Source organism: Emys orbicularis, chromosome 1 (genome assembly GCF_028017835.1).
Source record: "Emys orbicularis isolate rEmyOrb1 chromosome 1, rEmyOrb1.hap1, whole genome shotgun sequence".
NCBI classification, from domain to species: domain Eukaryota; kingdom Metazoa; phylum Chordata; order Testudines; family Emydidae; genus Emys; species Emys orbicularis.
Window position 1 is genome coordinate 359,685,821 of NC_088683.1, and position 18,554 is coordinate 359,704,374.

An 18,554-nucleotide genomic window follows, 5' to 3' on the forward strand; every position below is an offset into this window, starting at 1 on the left:
GGCTTCAAACCTGGGGAGAAGTAGTAGTGGGGGGAAACCTCCTCCTCCAACCTATTGCTTAATAAGAACAATGGAAGTGTTGGCTGGGGGGGGGCACAGTTCCTTCTGGGCTTCACCTCCTCTGCTGGCCGTAGAGCAGCATGCATACTGTAGTTGTAACATGAATTCTGGATCTGTAACTATCCCAGCTGATTAGGTCAGTGTTAAGAGTTCTGACTGTGCCAGGCGTGTGGCCAACTGACCTTCATAGGTTAAGCAGGGCTCAAGTGAAAACAGTTGGCTGCCAATGCTAAATAATAAATTACATTCTTCAAACCAGGACTCGATCTCATAACTTCTCCAGTGACTGAGACACAGAAACACAAACAGCGAGCAGGATCACATGACTTGGTATTTCAGCTTGCTGCAAACAATCGATACGTGGCAGGTGTCGTGCAAACACCAGAACCTAATGTGACAAAGTGGGAACTTTCTTAATGTTTTGCATGAATACTGTGCGTGCCCCAGCTTCCCCCTATGTGTTGTACAAGTATCTAGGTAGTGAGACAAGGGTGTGAGATCATGGCAGAGACCCCTCGAGGGCAGGTCTGACTGCTGTATAGCTCGAAGGAGCTGGCCGAAGGAGTTGGAGACCAAAGAGAGATGCCCGGTAAAGAGAAAAAGGATGGAGGATGGGCAACTGGGCGTGACTGAGGGAGGGCTCCTGGAAGCTGGGCAGTCACCTGGTTTGGGACTCAGGGAGATCCAGAGCCCTGCCCTCCACCCCCTCCCCCAAGATGGACTTTGCTGAACCTTTCTACTTTCTCTGGTAACAAGAACTGTTATATGCTGTATTCCAGATGACTAATAAACCCGTCTGTTTTACAACGCTGGCGGAGAGTCACTGCTGACTGGGGAGCTGGGGGTGCATGGCCCCTTAAGGGGGCATGTAAGGCTTCCCCAGGTGTCCTATTCAGGTGGACTCGCTGCAGGGAACTCATGGTGTAAAACGCATGCTGAACACTCTGAGATCAGACCCAGGAGGCAATGAAGCCAAGGAGGCTCGCCCTAGTGAGTGCACCCTGCGGGGTGCCACCCTACAGGAGGGTCCTGTCTGAGCTTCATTCACAGCGGTTCCAGACACCAAGCCTCTTCACCCGTGACACCTAATCACTGATCTTTTCTGCAGGTGCTACCTGCTGAGATAGACAAAGCTCGCTACTGGCCTTTCCCAGGTGAGAAGCTGCAGCAGTTTCAAATTCTCCTCATTTGCAATTATTCTGAAAGTAACTACAGTCTGGAAAACTCCTTTGCAAGGCTTGAAACATTCACCGAAGGCTAGCCAGAGGACTAAACCTACTAGCATAAGAACCACCATACTGGGCCAGACCAAAGGTCCATCTAGCCCAGTATCCTGTCTTCCCACAGTGCCCAATGTCAGGTGCCCCAGAGGGAATGAACAGAACAGGTAATCATCAAGTGATCCACCCCCCCGTCACCCATTCCCAGCTTCTGGCAAACATAGGCTAGGGACACCACGCCTGCCCCTCCTGGCTAATAGCCATTGATGGACCTGTCCTCCATGAAATTATCTAGTTCTTTTTTTAACCCTGTTACAGTCTTGGCCTTCACAACATCCTCTGACAAAGAGTTCCACAGGTTAAATGTACGTTCTGTGTAGAAATACTTCCTTTGGTTTATTTTAAACCTGCTGCCTATTAATTTTATTTGGTGACCCCTAGTTCTTGTGTTATGAGAAGGAGTAAATAACACTTGCTTATTTACTTTCTCCACACCAGTCATGATTTTATAGCCCTCTATCATATTCCCCCCTTAGTCATCCCTTTTCCAAGCTGAAAAGTCCCAGTTTTATTAATCTCTCCTCATATGGCAGCCGTTCCATACCCCTAATCATTTTTGTTGCCCTTTTCTGAACCTTTTCCAATTCCAATATATCTTTTTTGAGATGGGGCGACCACATCTGCCTACAGTATTCAAGATGTGGGCGTACCATGGATTTATATAGAGGCAATATGATATTTTCTGTCATCTTATCTATCCCTTTCTTAATGATTCCCAACATTCTGTTCACTTTTTTGACTGCCGCTGCACATAAGTGGATGTTTTCAGAGAACTATCCATAATGACTCCAAGATCTCTTTCTTGAATGGTAACAGCTAATTTAGACCCCATCATTTTATATGTATAGTTGGGATATGTTTTCCAGTGTGCATTACTTTGCATTTATCAACATTGAATTTCATCTGCCATTTGTTGCCCAGTCGCCCAGTTCTGAGAGATCCCTTTGTAGCTCTTCCCAGTATGCTTTGGATTTAACTATCTTGAGTGGTTTTGTATCATCGGCAAAATTTGTCACGTCACTGTTTACCCCTTTTTCCAGATCATTTATGAATATGTTGAATTGGACTGGTCCCAGAACAGACCCCTGGGGGACACCACTATTTACCTCTCTCCATTCTGAAAACTGACCATTTATTCCTACCCTTTGTTTCCTATCTTTTAACCAGTTACTAAACCACGAGAGGAACTTCCCTCTTATCCCATAACAGCTTACTTTTCTTAAGAGCCTTTGGTGAGGAACCTTGTCAAAAGCTTTCTGAAAATCTAAGTACACTATATCCACTGGATCCCCCTTGTCCACATGCTTGTTGACCCCCTCAAAGAATTCTAGTAGATTGGTGAGGCATGATTTCCCTTTACAAAAACCATGTTGACTCTTCCCTGACAAATTCTGTTCAATATATGCCTAACAATTCTGACTTTACTGTAGTTTCAATCAGTGTGCCCAGTACTGAAGTCAGGCTTACCAGCCTCTAATTGCCAGGATCACCTCTGGAGCCCTTTTTAAAAATTGGCTTCACACATTAGCTATCCTCCAGTCCTCTGGTACAGAAGCTGATTTAAATTATAGGTTACAAACCACAGTTAGTAGTTCTGCAATTTCACATTTGAGTTCCTTCAGGACTTTTGGGTGAATACCATCTGGTCCTAGTAACTTATTACTGTTTAATTTATCAATTTGTTCCAAAACCTCCTCTAATGACACCTCAATCTGGGACAGTTCCTCAGATTTGTCCCCTAAAAAGAATGGCTCAGGTTTGGGAATCTCCCTCACGTCCTCAACTGTGAAGACCAATGCAAAGAATTCATTTAGTTTCTCCGCAATGGCCTTATCGTCCTTGAGTACACCTTTAGCATCTCAATCGTCCAGTGGCCTCACTGGTTGTTTAGCAGGCTTCCTGCTTCTGATATACTTAAAAATTCTTTTGCTATTACTTTGAGTCTTTGGCTAGCTGTTCTTCAAATTCTTTTTTGGCCTTCCTAATTATATTTTTACACTTCACTTGCCAGAGTTTATGCTCCTTTCTATTTTCCTCACTAAGATTTAACTTCCACTTTTTAAAAGATGCCTTTTTGCCTCTCACTGCTTCTTTTACTTTGTTGTTTAGCCACGGTGGCACTTTTTTTGGTTCTCTTAGTATGTTTTTTAATTTGGGGCATACATTTAAGTTGAGCCTCTATTATGGTGTCTTTAAAAAGTTCCACGCAGCTTGCAGGGATTTAACTTTTGGCCTTGCACCTTTTAATTTCTGTTTCACTAACTTGCTCATTTTTGTGTAGTTCCCTTTCTGAAATTAAATGCTACAGTGTTGGGCTGCTGTGGCGTTTTCCCTGCCACAGGGATGTTAAATTTAATTACATTATGGTCACTATTACCAAGCAGTCCAGCTATATTCACCTCTTGGACCAGATCCTGTGCTCCACTTAGGACTAAATCAAGAATTGCTTCTCCTCTTGTGGGTTCCAACACTAGCTGCTCCAAGAAGCAGTCATTTAAGATGTCAAGAAACTTTATCTCTGCATCCCATCCTGAGGTGACATGTACCGAGTCAATATGGGATAGTTGAAATCCCCCATTATTATTTTGTTTTTTATTTGTATAACCTCTCTAATCTACCTGAGCATTTTGCAGTCATAATCACCGTCCTGGTCAGGCGGTCGGTAGTACACCTCTACCCCGATATAACGCTGTCCTCGGGAGCCAAAAAATCTTGCCGCGTTATAGGTGAAACAGCGTTATATCGAACTTGCTTTGATCTGCCGGCGCGCGCAGCCCCGCCCCCCTGGAGCGCTGCTTTACCGTGTTATATCCGAATTCGTGTTATATTGGGGTAGAGGTGTATATCCCTGCTGCTATATTCTTCTTATTCAAGCATGGAATTGCTATCCATCGAGATTCAACTGTACAGTTTGGTTCATTTAAGATTTTTACTTCATTTGATTCTACGCTTTCTTTCACATATAGTGCCATTCCCTCACCAGCACGACCTGTTCTGTCCTTCCGATATATTTTGTATCCTGGTATTACTGTGTCCCATTGATTATCTTCATTCCACCAAGTTTCTGTGATGCCTATTATATCGATATCCTCATACACAAGGCACTCTAGTTCACCCATCTTATTATTTAGACTTCTTGCATTTGTATATAAGCACTTTAAAAAACTGTCACTTTTTAGCTGTCTGCCATTACATGATGTAATTGAATGGTATTTTTCATTTGACTGTTTCTCATCAGATCCTACCCATATTTTATCATCTTCCATCCTCTACTCCTTACTAGGACATAGAGAATCTCCATTAATAGATCCTCCCCTAAGGGATGTCTCTGTCCGAACCATTTGCTCCTCCACACCTGTCGGCTTTCCCCCAGCTATTAGTTTAAAAACTGCTCTACAACCTTCTCAATTTTTAGTGCCAGCAATCTGGTTCCATTTTGGTTTAGGTGGAGCTCATCCTTCCTGTATAGGCTCCCCCTTTCCCAAAAGTTTTCCCAGTTCCTAATAAACCTAAACCCCTCCTCCCTACACCATTGTCTCATCCACGCATTGAGACCCTGCGGTTTTGCCTTTCTAACTGGCCCTGCGTGTGGAACTGGAAGCACTGCAGAAAATGCTACAATGGAGGTCCTGGACTTCAATCTCTTACCTAGCAACCTAAATTTGGGTAGGTGTGTGATCTGTTTACTGATAGTTATACCAGTATAAAGGTGCCTTATACCAATACCGGGTAATACGCTTCCTGAACTGCAATAAGCTATACAAGTATAACTGCATCCACCCTAGCGAGGGTTTTGACACTAACTAGACCGATAAAATCAAAGCAGCAACACTTTCTAGCCTAGACAAAGCCTACTTTGACAAACTGATTATAACTGCATTGCTCAAGTGAAAATCTTCTAAACCAAACAGGATTCGAACAAGGAGGGAGCTTGGATTCACGAAACACTGGAATCAATTATATTCTTGTTCTTATATTATACACACACTGAATGTTATGCATTACTGCTGATGACACACTGCTCTTGTCTGAGTATTCCAATGAATTCCAACCCCTCCTTGTTTTTAAATCAGATTTGATTGAGGTGGTCTTTGCCTAAGCAATAAAGGCACCAGTCTTCTGGATTCAAAACTGACTGGGGTTGGCTACAAACAATTTTAGTGAACTTGGGCAAAAGGGGAAGAGGGGTAGCACTATGCCAAGACTATTTACAACACCTATGAGCTACATATTCAGAGACAGGATACCAGGCCAGATGAACCACTGGTCTGATCCTGTATGGCAGTTCCTATATTTCTAATTTAATTAAGAGTCTGGTGATGACATTCTTAGAGTAAAGAGACAATGAACAGAAAACTGAAAACAAAGGAAGAACAGCTGAGGGCATTTTTTAGAGATACCAAGACAGGAAGAAGAGAAGACACATATCCCTGGATCAAATTTTGAGGGAAGTGACAGGATAGTGTACCCAGAAGACCTAACTACCCAACATATAATAATCCAGAGCAGATATTGAATGAGAGAGACCAGAAGAACTCTAATGCAGAAGAGACACAGAAGTGTTGGTGTACAGCAAATATGATGCACTTACAATGCAATACAGCAACAAAAAAGAGGCCAATGGAACTTTGGGTTACATATGCACAGCAATGGAATAGTCTCTTTCTTTGGCTCTACTGGAAAGAACCTTGAAATAATGCTTTCGGTTCTGGTCACTTTCTTACCACAATGATATTGACAAATTGGAAGAAAATCATAGAAGAGCAACAAAAATGATCAGGTGGCTAGACAGGCTGATTTTAATCTTCCCTCATAAGAGCTATGTAAAGCAGCTTGGGAACTAAAGGGAAAGACCAGATAACATGAAGATGTAAATACCAAGGAGGGTGAGCAGGGTTTTGTTTTGTTTTTTAAAACAGTGGTACAAGGAGTTGTACTTAGGAATAATGTGACTAAATTAAGAAAGGGAAAATTATGATGGAACATCAGGAAAAAGTCCCCGAGAGATTTAATCAGCCTGAGGAACAGTTTCACAAGGGAAGTGGTAGAAGTCCAATCATGTGGGACATCTAAAACTAGATTGGACAAAACGTGAACAAAGAAAGCAATTCTGAATTAGCAGGAAGATTGACAAAATAATCTAAGAGGTCTTTCCCACCTCTAACTTCTATGACAACCTCTATTCATTCTCGAATACTGCACAGTATTTCTCATAAAGCAAGAGTATCAATTCTCATTCTGTATTTCAACCCTTTCCCAATACAACCTAGTATATGTTGTACCTTTTCTTGTTGATGTGCACTGAATGATGGCTTCATTCATTTTTCAACAACCTCTGAATTCTATTCCTGATCAGCTCAATGAACGACTGTTTCATTTAACACACATTCCCCAGTTTGGTTCCCAATTATCTACATTGAACAGCATCTGTCACCTCAAATACCCAAATCCTTTGGAATCTGGCTGTGCTGTTCCTCGTTACAGGCCCCAAAGTTCTGTGCATTCAGCTTCTATCAAAGTCAATGAGAGCTGGGAAAGGCTGTATTGTTTTGCCTCCCATTTCTCTATTATCTGTATTCTTGAAAGTCTCACTTTTAGTATTGCGTCTGACAAAGTGGGCATTCACCCAAGAAAGCTTATGCTCCAATACTTCTGTTAGTCTATAAGGTGCCACAGGACTTTGTCACTTTTTACAGATCCAGACTAACACGGCTACCCCTCTGATACTTTTAGTATTGTCATCCAAACCATTTCTATAAACATTATGAATACTCAAGATCCTAAAAACTAACTCCTGGGGCACCCTACTTACAATTTACTAAATGAACTGGTTATGACACTGAGGAGGGCGCTATACCTTTCACGGGATATCAAAGAAACCACTTTGCACAAGTTAGTGCAACTGGCACAGAGCCAGGTCTGAGCTAAGCTACAATAAGACCAAATTACTTGGGGCCTCCAGAATGCACATTGAGGTGGCTTGTGGCAAAAATATTGAGGGAAACTCAGACTGCAGCCACTTGCATGGATACTGGGCCCACAAATACTTCTCGGGTCTTCCAAATTATTCCCTCAACTGTTACCACCACCCAAGGCTGTTAAAGTCATCACTTAGTAATATGGTCAAAACAAGAACACCTGTTCCAGGTTTCCTTGGTTAGTTTCTTGTAATCACATCTTCTTACCTTCATCTTCACTGCTGTCAGACTGAGGTCGTTTGATTCGCCTCCTCTTTTTCTTCAGATTTTCATCCTCTTTCTCCTCGTTATCTGACATATCCATCCTCTTCGCTCTACTGGCATAAAGGAACAAATTGAACATGCTTCACACCTCTAAGTGTGCTTAGAAAAAAATGACACACAGATTTAGGCAACTACAATCTTCAGATTACAAGGAAAACAAGTACCTCACAGACATCTCCAAAATGCACAACTAAGTACGTAAGTGGATACACACACGCACGCACATGTACGGACTTTATTTATTTATTTTTAAGATCATCCTTCTCACCAATTCCCAGCTCTTCATATGGTGAACATTTCTCGAGCACCCCTCCAGTGCAGCGTGCAGAGAGGTTTGTCTAGAACCTCATCTCGCTTGACCAAGGTAGCCTGGCAGGAGTGCATTACCGACCTCGTCACCACAGCTCAGCCTTCTAAGAACTAGTGTCCTAACACAGCCACTCAGAAGTTATTTTGATAGACTCCTTGCCACTGACTATGAGGTAGTGTCTCAGATTTCTGGAGCCATTTTTTAAAGACTTTTTTAATGTAATCGCATTTTGCTACTGGAAAAGTAAAACAGCTTCTTTCTTCTTTTAGAGCTGGTGCGACATGCCAGACTAAAAGCCCTGGAGGCTGAAGGCCTCTGCATATTCATAGAACAGGTAAGCCCAAGTAGTCTTCCCTACACTGCCAAAGTGCAGTTTCCAGGCCCTTCGCTTCTCAAATGAGATGATCTACAAGGAGGCCAATTAGCAGCAGCTGTGACAGTGAGCTGGGTGATGTGTATACCTACGCAGCAGGAAATGGAATGAGACCACCAATTAATTATACCCAGGCCACCAAACAGCCATGAGGCTGTAATGATTTTTGGTCTGTCAGCTTGGGTTGGATTAAAAACACAGGACTGCGCTTAATTTTACTTGGAACATCACCCAACGTAATTCAGTGTCCTAAAAAGCAGCAGTACATCAGTTACTCCAACCATCAAGCAGAACTTCACGTGTTGAAAGCTGTCTGTACACATAAGTTTGGGAATATAAATCCACCCTGCAATACAGGTGATCTTGCCAGCTCCCCATATTGCTCTCAGAGGTTACCAAGTTTGTTCAGTGTGGGCCACAACTCAAAGAGATTGTCTCGTAGAACACCTCCCCGCCCACTGGTGATTACCTGGACTACCGCCCTACCATTTGCAATTGCATAATGTCCCTACTGTAGCTACAGCTATTGCTTACATGGAAAAGAAATACTAGGAAAGAATTTTAATATATTTTTAGCTGTCTTTAATGCAATTTATGTTGCTGGAAACAAGGATTTGAGCCAGCACCACGTGCCCAGGCAGCTCTCTGCATACCATCAGCAAGCAGTCCTATGGATCAGAGTTTGAAAACCACAGCTCTACCTTCTTTTGTCCTTTTGCTGAATTTTCACAGGCTCCATTTTCTTCCCAGGTTTCTCCACTGCTGCACTGGGGGGTGATTTTGGTTCCATTACCGAAACTGAGGGCTTGGCTACTGTTTTTTCTTCCTTTGGCTGTTCACACTCAGAGCTGACTTTAAGCTTATCTGTGAATAATACAAACAAAGAGCGCACACTGGTTATTCAACATGGACTGGAAATGACAAAGGAATTAATGAACAGTGTCTGCACGCAAAAGGAAAGGTTGTAGTCTCAGTCAACCAGAGATGGAAGACGTCACTACAGACCACATCCAGAAGCATCATGGGATCCTATATGACCTTACAACTGCAAGCCATACCAGAAAAAGGGCACCACCACACTTCCATATGAAGGGGCAGGCATGATCCCCTCTACTGCTCTAGATGAATCCCTCAACGCAACATCATTTCCATCTTCTGGGTTCAGCTCAGCCACTTCATTCCTATCCAAGTCCAAATATTAGTCAGGTACGAGAAGCAGAGAAACAGCAAAATCCAGGACTGATGAAGTGCAGATGGAGCTGTGTTTAGCTTCTAGGATTGTGACACGGTAGCCCACGATTATTATTTGTATTACTGCAGCACCAAGGAGTCATAGTTATAACCTAGGACCCAGCTGTGCCAGGCACTGTACAATCACAGACTAAAGAGATGCTCCCTGCCCCAAAGAGATTACAATCTAAGTACAAGACAAGAGACAATAGATGGACACAGACAGACAGGGGACTACAAAGAACCAGTGAGACAGTATTGGTCAGAATGATAGGCAGTGGTCTGATACACCAGCAGCCTAACCACAATGCCTTGATTTCACTCAGCAGCCATACATGTACACTGAACAGGAGAGGTGACAAGCTAAAACCCACATCTTAGATACTTCAAGGAGCAAGAGTAAGTATTCAACAACTGAGTCAACAAAACCTCACGATCAATGGGATCAGAGACTGCGGACAGCTCTAATAAAATTGCCATCAGCATCTTTCTGGCACCCATCCTTTGGCTCATGCTGAATCAAGCCGTCAGTTGGACCTAGGTCCATCAAAAACAGGTCAGCTGCTTCATCTAGCAAAGTTTCAGTGATCCTAGCTAGGTAACGCATCTCACCTATGACACAAAATGACCATCCGCATGTTGAGCAGCAAAAGTCAGAGGACCCAATCATTGTTTGTTATTGCCAGAGTCTTGAGATAAGGTTTCTGAGGTTAGGGAAGACACACATTAGTTCCCAAGAGCCAAGTTTCTCTCGGCCCCCTTGTTCCTGGCAATGCTGCTCCATCCTTTCAGTCACCAGACAAAGGTCATTGAAAAGGTGTATTCACAGGAGCTCAGTACCAGAGTAGTACACAGTACACCACCCACGGCAACAGAGTAGAGGAAGAAAGTCATTTATTCCAAATTAGTTGCCTTTCCATTTTATGTCAGCTTCTCCACTTTTTAGAACATGTTCTTTTGATCTTGGGCTCTTTGTAGATATTAAGTATTTAATTGGATTAATGGTAATAACTGCTCATATAATTTTAAAGTTTATGATGACAATCTCCTCATCTCACACTGTCATACCTTAACAAAACAAGGACTTACAATGGAAACCTAAGCGGATCTCTATCACTATGATCAGACACTACTCTAATATCATTTATTAAATGTTCAATGCTAGATCCTGCACTGTGCAAAATCCAACAGATTTCTTTCAGAGCAACACTATCAATACCACCCCCAACTTTGTTCCGGAAACGCCTCATTAGCTCCTCCTCCTTTTCTTGCTACCGGTGCACATTTGAAGAAAGTCTTACACATTCGCTCCCCAAACCCTTTCCTTTCAGAATCTTCACATGACTTCACTTAGAAAAATCTCCCTCATTCATCCATTCCAATTGTCCGCTCTTTATTATCCCACAAATGATCTAAATTCCAATTTTTCTCTCAAATCACTACCATTAACACACTCCATGGATAGCAGTTTTCAGGAACTATTTTCAAGTAGTCAGTTCTCCTGTCCCAAAATGCTCATTTTAAATAAAAAATGTTATGCAATAAAAATTCAAAGGGTTAAAAATCTGTATGACAAGTGTCAGCCCAATTGCTCTCCACCTAATAAGTTTCTAGTATGAAATATTCCACTTACAACTCTCCTATATAGCAAAGAATACACACTTGCTATCATCCATATTTTCACTGCTTCAGTACTTTACTAAAACAATGATTTCCTAATGTTCCAAAGTAGGCCCTTCCTACAATTAGCCCACCCATTACCACAATGATTTCAGGAGACAGATGCATATTATATCATGCTTACTCATGGCAGCTTTTCCAAAAAAGTTGCTCATTGCATTCCCTTTGGGTGGAACTTTGCTGCTTACTGTAGTTGCCTGGAAGTAAAGATAAGAGAAACTGTAAGACGGTTTTTCATACACAATCAAAATTCTAGTAAAAACAAGAATTAACACAAGACCTCCACCAAACCTGGCACATGCAGCCTTCAAAATACATAATACTGCAGTCTCTAGATACATAAAACTCACTAATACAACAGACTGATTTTCTTCTTGTCAACAGCATGTTTATGGGAAAAGACTGAATTTCTCCATTGCAGAGACTTCATCTTTCAGGGAATTGTTAAAGGAGCATGGAACTTTTCACTCCTAGGTCACCAGTTCAAGGTCAACCCAGATCGTAAAGTCATTCCCATCTGATGGCTGTTCAGCATCATTTACTAAATAAGCTGCTGGGGTTCAGACCGATTCCCAGTGAACCAACGTTCGTATCGGAAAACACCATTACCCCAATTTGCATTGATTGAAAAAAGACCACCCAAAGACTGAACGGGCCGTGGAGATTTAGCTACCCCATTACAATGACACACTAGTAGAACAGTGCAAAGGAGCTTGCACTTCCACTACGCGTGCTATACCTGTTCTATAAACATACCCAATCTGCAGGGTAAGAGTTTCAAAAGTGCTAACGGGCATTAGATGCCCGAGTCTCATTGACTTTCAATGGGAGTTTACTGCCCAACTCCTTTAGACTCCAAGACCATCAAGCTAGCATAGTTCACCATCCCTAAATTCACTTTGAACCAATGTATGTTAAATTATGAAAACTGACATTGTGAAGCTACCTAACCATTTTTTAAAAATATCCATTTATCTGTCATAGTGTTTTAAAAACCTATCGGCACTACTCTAAATTAAGGTCTAACCTTCCTGCCATTCCTCTCTTAAAAAAAAAAAAAGTCTGAATACTATGAGTATCCTACCTTTCTCAGAAGAAACAGGGGATAAGAGTTCAGAATTTTGGGCACATGAAAATCAAGCTGCAAATGCCTCTCTCAGAGTCCAAACTTTAATGACCCTAACATAAGTTATCATCTAGGGAGATGTCATGGATACTCTAAGTTCACATTCCAGTAACTTTTAGGAACAGTTCACTTTTGAGCACTACAGAGGGCAGGAACTTCAGCTGGCATAAATTGGCATAGTTCTACTGGACATAATGACTAAGGCCACCAAATTATAAGTTATCACTATTTAAGAATTGCCCTGACATCAAGACTTTTCAGAAAAGACAGGACAGAGGGCTGAGAGAATAAAAAAAAATCAAAGTCTAACAGCAAGGTTTCGTCAAACTTTCCAAATAGACCGAGTTTCTGCAGCCTTTCACTAGAGTGTACTGTTGGTGCAGCCAAAGAGACTTCCCTTTTTCCCAGTCTACGAATGAACGAACTAAAAATGGATATCAAATATTAAGATACTATATATTGTGTTGTCAGATAGAAGTAGTAGGAAAAATAGAGAACCAGCCTGCATCAACAGTTGTGATTAAATGAAGTTATATGTGTAAAAGGGAAGTCAACTATAAGTGATACAACTTTAGACAAAATGTTGTAAACTTTAATGGCAGGGTTTACCTCAGGGGCAAATCTGTTCGGGAAAAGGGGTTGAATTCATACTGATTTCTTGTAGTTTAGTGATAAAGTAATATTTGCGATCAAACATGCTTATGGTATCAAGTTAGAGAAATACATCTGTGCTGAAAGAGGCAGTAAATAAAAAAAGATTGAAGTAGTATGTTATGAAGACATTTGATCGCAAAGTAGAATAATCAGAACTGTACTGATCAATAAAGCACAGACTCAACTGCACCATATTTACAAAGGTCCCAACACTGTTGTTAAAATAAGAAGTGGAAGATTTATACAGCTGTACCAGCCTACTGGGGAGCAACTGTTCTTTAAGTGACTTTGAATTGTGTAATGGACTGTTAAAACAAGTTTAAAGAATGCCGAGGGACTTTGTATTAGCAATATAAACTTAAAACTGGACATTTCAGCAGCTAGCAGAGTGTTGATGGAGGCACTGCAACCTGAGCAAGCATAACAGCAAAGCTGGCCAAGGGAGGTCCCACATAGGGGCCCATGGAAAGTGAGGTAAGTTATGGAGGTAGGTTGCTGACCAGAACAAACCATCCGGTGTGTAATGTATGTCCCAAGGTGGTTGTACCAACAGCTATGATCAACTTGTCTTACGCAGGCTCCTATGACAAGATGTTTTGCACAAAGAGTCATTCTGTACCAAATGACTGGATGATAGCTAATGTGACGCCAATTTTTTTTAAAAGGGCTCCAAGGGTGATCCCGGCAATTACAGGCCAATAAGCCTGACTTCAGTACAGGAAAATTGGTTGAAACTATAGTAAAGAACAAAATTGTCGGACACAAAGATGAACATAATGTTGGGGAAGAGTCAAGGTGGTTTTTGTAAAGGGAAACCATGCCTCACCAATCCACTAGAATTCTTTGAGGGGGTCAACAAGCATGTGGACAAGGGAGATCCAGTGGATATAGTGTATTTAGATTTTCAAAAAGCCTTTGACTAGGTCCCTCCCCAAAAGCTCTTACGCAAAGTAAGCTGTTAGGGGATAAGAGGGAAGGTGCTCTCATGGATTGGTAACTGGTTAAAAGATAGGAAACAAAGGGTAGGAATAAATGTTCGGTTTTCAGAATGAAGAGAAGTAAATAGTGGTGTCCCCCAGGGGTCTGTACTTGGACCAGTCCAATTCAACATATTCATAAATGATCTGGAAAAAGGGGTAAACAGTGAGGTAGCAAAATTTTCAGATGATACAAAACTACTCAAGATAGCTAAGTCCCAAGCAGACTGCGAATAGCTACAAAAGGATCTCACAAAACTGGGTGACTGGGCAACAAAATGGCAGATGAAATTCAATGTTGATAAATGCAAAGTAATGCACACTGGAAAACATAATCCCAACTATACATATAAAATGCTGAGGTCTAAATTTCACTGCTACCACTCAAGAAAGATCTTGGAGTCATTGTGGATAGTTCTCTGAAAACATCCACTCAATGTGCAGCGGCAGTTAAAAAAGCAAACAGAATATTGGGAATCATTAAGAAAGGGCTAGATAAGACGACAGAAGATATACTGCCTCTATATAAATCCACAGTATGCCCACATCTTGAATACTGCATGCAGATGTGGTCACCCCATCTCAAAAAAGATATATTGGAACTGGAAAAGGTTCAGAAAAGGGCAACAAAAATGATCAGGGGAATGGAACAGCTTCCGTATGAGGAGGGATTAATAAAGTTGGGACTTTTCAGCTTGGAAAAGAGACGACTAAGGGGGAATATGATAGAGGTCTATAAAATCATGACTGGTGTGGAGAAAGTAAATAATAAAGTGTTATTTACTCCTCCTCATCACATGAGAACTAGGGGTCACCAAATGAAATTAATAGGCAGCAGGTTTAAAATAAACAAAAGAAATTATTTCTTCACACAACGCACAGTCAACCTGTGGAACTCTTTGCCAGAGGATGTTGTGAAGACCAAGACTATAACAGGGTTCAAAAAGAACTAGATAAGTTCATGGAGAATAAGTCTATCAATGGCTATTAGCCAGGAGGGGCAGGGGTGGTGTCCCTAGCCTCTGTTTGCCAGAAGCTGGGAATAGGCGATGGGTGGGGGGGAAAATCACTTGAGGATTACCTATACTGTTCATTCCCACTGGGGCATCTGGCATTGGACACTGTGGGAAGACAGGATATTAGGCTAGATGGACCTTTGGTCTGACCCAATATGGCCATCCTTATGTTCTAAAAGACTGCAAAATTCCAGCCCCACTTCCAAAAACTCAAAGGTGATGCCTCATTTTCTGATTGAATAGTGAGAGAGAACAACTCTCATTTTTGATTGGACATTTTGAATCTTCAGCAGCAGTATGGTCACCATATCATTGGTCCACACCAGCACCTCCAAAACAGGAACCAAGTGGGACCACCCAGCAGATATGAGATAAAACAACCTGTCTCCTTCATCACATCACTTTCTGAAAGCCAAAGACACCTGGAAGGTAGAAGACTGGGGTCCTGGGCTGGCCACCTGGGAATCCTCCTGGTGACATCAAATACTATCTTGGATAGGCACCTTCCCCTGTCATTTTCTATTTTACAGCAATTCAGGTTGCCTGCTAGAGCACTGGGAAGAGTTGTCTGTTCTTTCCTCCACCTGCATTTGCAGTGCCAACAGTGAACAGTGAGCTGAAAGCTGACAGCTGAGGAAAAATCTGATAAGTAATACAGAGTTTTTCTTAGTTGACTGATTACTGAAATTGGGTACAAATTAGTAAGGAAGTTTTCATGCTTGGGTATGAGCTTTAAAGAGTGTCACAGTTACAGCATGTGTCCTTGTTTTGTAAAAGGTTCCAATCAGCTTTGTTGTAAAGTATCTTTGAAACTAAACAAGTTACAGTTGTTAACTAAGATTGTGAAATGGTGTACACGTCTACCACAGTTAAGTTTCATACTGCCTTTTGAGTTCTAAGTGTACACAGACATAAAATGAGAGCAAGTATGCAAGCCTCTTAAAAAGAAAGGTGATATGGGTGATCAGTTAAGCAGCTTGTTTAACAAAGGTTTGAATTATCTTTATTACATGGACATAGTTCCATTGACTGCAATAGAGTTATGCTGATTTACACCAGCTGAGGATCTGTGCCAAGTCTGAAGGAGAGCAAAAAACCCACAAAAGGCTTGGAAAACAGAACTTCTGAGGAAACGATAAGTGAATGAGGCACAAACTAGCTAAAGAAAAAATGACTGAGCCGACATCATTCGATATTTTAAATGACGAGAGGGTTTAAGTATTCTCGGGCTACAATAAGGCTAGAATTCGAAGCAATGGGAGGGAGTTGCCACTGACAAAGTTTATTTAGATTGAAGAGTAAAAGTGAAGTTAGTAAGGCTATTATCCAAACAAATTGCCATAGGATGTTGAGGTAACTTACAACTGTTGTCTCTTTGGACTCTGGTTTAGTTTCTTTATTTGTGTCTTGGGATTTGGAAGCTGATTTTGTAGCAAACATTCCCATGATGCCTTTGGGCTGAGGGGAGGGCTGTTTAGCAGTTGATGAGACATGACCATTGATTGTAGGCACATTGACAGCATGTGTGTCATTTGATGTCTGAGAATCAGCCTGTGCAGACGTCTGAACTTGAGAAACTTCAGCTGACGTCCTGGGGACTGCAGCAGCACACTGAATGGCACTAAACCTGGGTGATGGAGTGAAAAATTTAATTAGTACTTTAACGTCTTATTTTCCACCTCAGCTTCCTCTCTAGTAGTGTCTTACTTTCCTGGTTCTATATTATACTGTTATGGGGAAAAGGAGCAATTTAATTCAGGCACGGACTACAAAGAAAAGCTAGCACACAGTTAGAGTGGGAGAGACGTCACACTGAAGCGATCATTTGAACATGTCAGCAGGGGTTGAAGCATTAAAATACAAAACAAGCTGATCAAATTTCATTGAGGAAAAACACTTGTCATTACACAGTGGGAAAAGAGGAGGGAAAGTAGCTCTATTTTATTCCTAAATTGGTTACATTTGTATTACCAGTGAATCACTTGCTAAAGCTTTCCATATAAATGTAATCATATTTTGTAAATATACTTCATCTGACAGTCTACAACATGAATGATCTTATTTTCGGAATTTCTAATGCACCTCTCACTGTAGTAGCCAAGCTTCATGAATAGGTGAAATAGGTAAGTATTATAGATTGAGCCATACTATCCAAGTGGCTCAGAGGACATCCAAAACATTTGGAGACTCAGTACACAAAAGTTATTTCTATGCACATTTTGGATATAAGGAACACATCCTTATACGATCTGAAATGTGGTTGACTGGGGACACTGAGGCACAGAAGTTAAATAACTTGCTCAAGGTTACAAAGCAATTCACTGACAGGTCCTGAATCCTTATTTCCCCTATGTGAACCACTAGATCGACTCCCATCCTGATTTTTCTTTGAAACACCCAAGCACTATGGGAGCTGGTAAGAACTGCACTTTCTGATTGAGTATTTTTATTTATGTAAGAAATAAAACAATAATGAGTTAATTGTATCAATCTCAGACCATTCCACTACTGTGCCATAACATTATATAAGCACAGCTCATGATTAATTTCACATTAAGTAGAAACTAACATATACTAACAAACAACATCGTCACTAATGTAGTTTAAGGTTGCGACAGGACATACCCAGTCCACCCAAAACCTTACAAGCATTAAAATAAGAAGGGAAAAGATGTGTGCATTTCTTTCCACCTTCACTTTGCCTCCAAAACTAACAATAACACACTCCAACACCCCATAAAACTTTCACTGCCATCTCCAGACACCAATAAGTAATACCAGACACCAATAAGTAATACATACCCCAACTTCATCAATTTCACACCAAAATGCAAAACTTTAACAGTGAACTCTCATTCATTTACATCAATTATACCAAAGGATCAGCATATCTGACTGTCACACATTCAATATATTTGGGAAGTTAATCTGCCTTAACACTGCAGAGGTCACTGTTAAGATTTTGCATCTGCACTACACCTTAATGAGAAGCAGTGTGATTACCCCAAATTAAAACCGATTACCCACTGACTTCAACGGCCTTTGGATCAGGCCCAAAGTCCACAGGATTGTTTTCATGTTGAAAACCAGCTGTAAGATTTTCTGCTTTTTGTGTATGCGTTAAAACCCAATAGCTGACTACTACATTAATAGAATTTTCAGAAAGAGGAAATACAACAGTCAGTCTAAATTTACTCTAATTAGGTCACAAATTAACAAGCTAGAATGATAATACGGAGAAGAATATCTTATTCCTCTGCCATGCCCAACCAGTTCAGCTCATAATAGCCAGCATTGCCTGCAGTGTAAGTCACCTCTGAATTACAGGCTGCGTGTTTTAAATTCAGTTAGAAAATTCAGCACCAAGACGCCACATGAATTTAAAAACAAGTTTGAGAGAGTTATTTTAAAGTTCTGTATGGCCTAAACCTTAGCAATTTTTAAGTCAGAAACATGGATTTACGCCAAGATACAGATTTCACTGCAGAGGGTGCCCTAGGATACATTAATATCGAAGTATGGCAACTATGGCCAGACTTTGTACATTTTAATTGGAACATAATTTTCTATCATTTACTATGGTGCTTGCTATCATCTAGTCAGGAA

General features: G+C 41.2%; 1 protein-coding gene across 1 annotated transcript in view; it reads right to left on the bottom strand.

The window, feature by feature from the left end:
- The window catches only part of POLD3 (DNA polymerase delta 3, accessory subunit), a 42,362-nt gene that overhangs the window by 10,976 nt on the left and 12,832 nt on the right, over positions 1 to 18,554 (bottom strand). The window contains exons 6-10 of the mRNA XM_065408541.1: positions 16,311 to 16,575; positions 11,300 to 11,372; positions 8,967 to 9,129; positions 7,526 to 7,632; positions 869 to 890 (exon numbers count right to left, since the gene is read on the bottom strand). Coding sequence (XP_065264613.1) covers positions 869 to 890; positions 7,526 to 7,632; positions 8,967 to 9,129; positions 11,300 to 11,372; positions 16,311 to 16,575 — 630 coding nt within the window. The remainder of the gene's footprint in view (positions 1 to 868; positions 891 to 7,525; positions 7,633 to 8,966; positions 9,130 to 11,299; positions 11,373 to 16,310; positions 16,576 to 18,554) is intronic.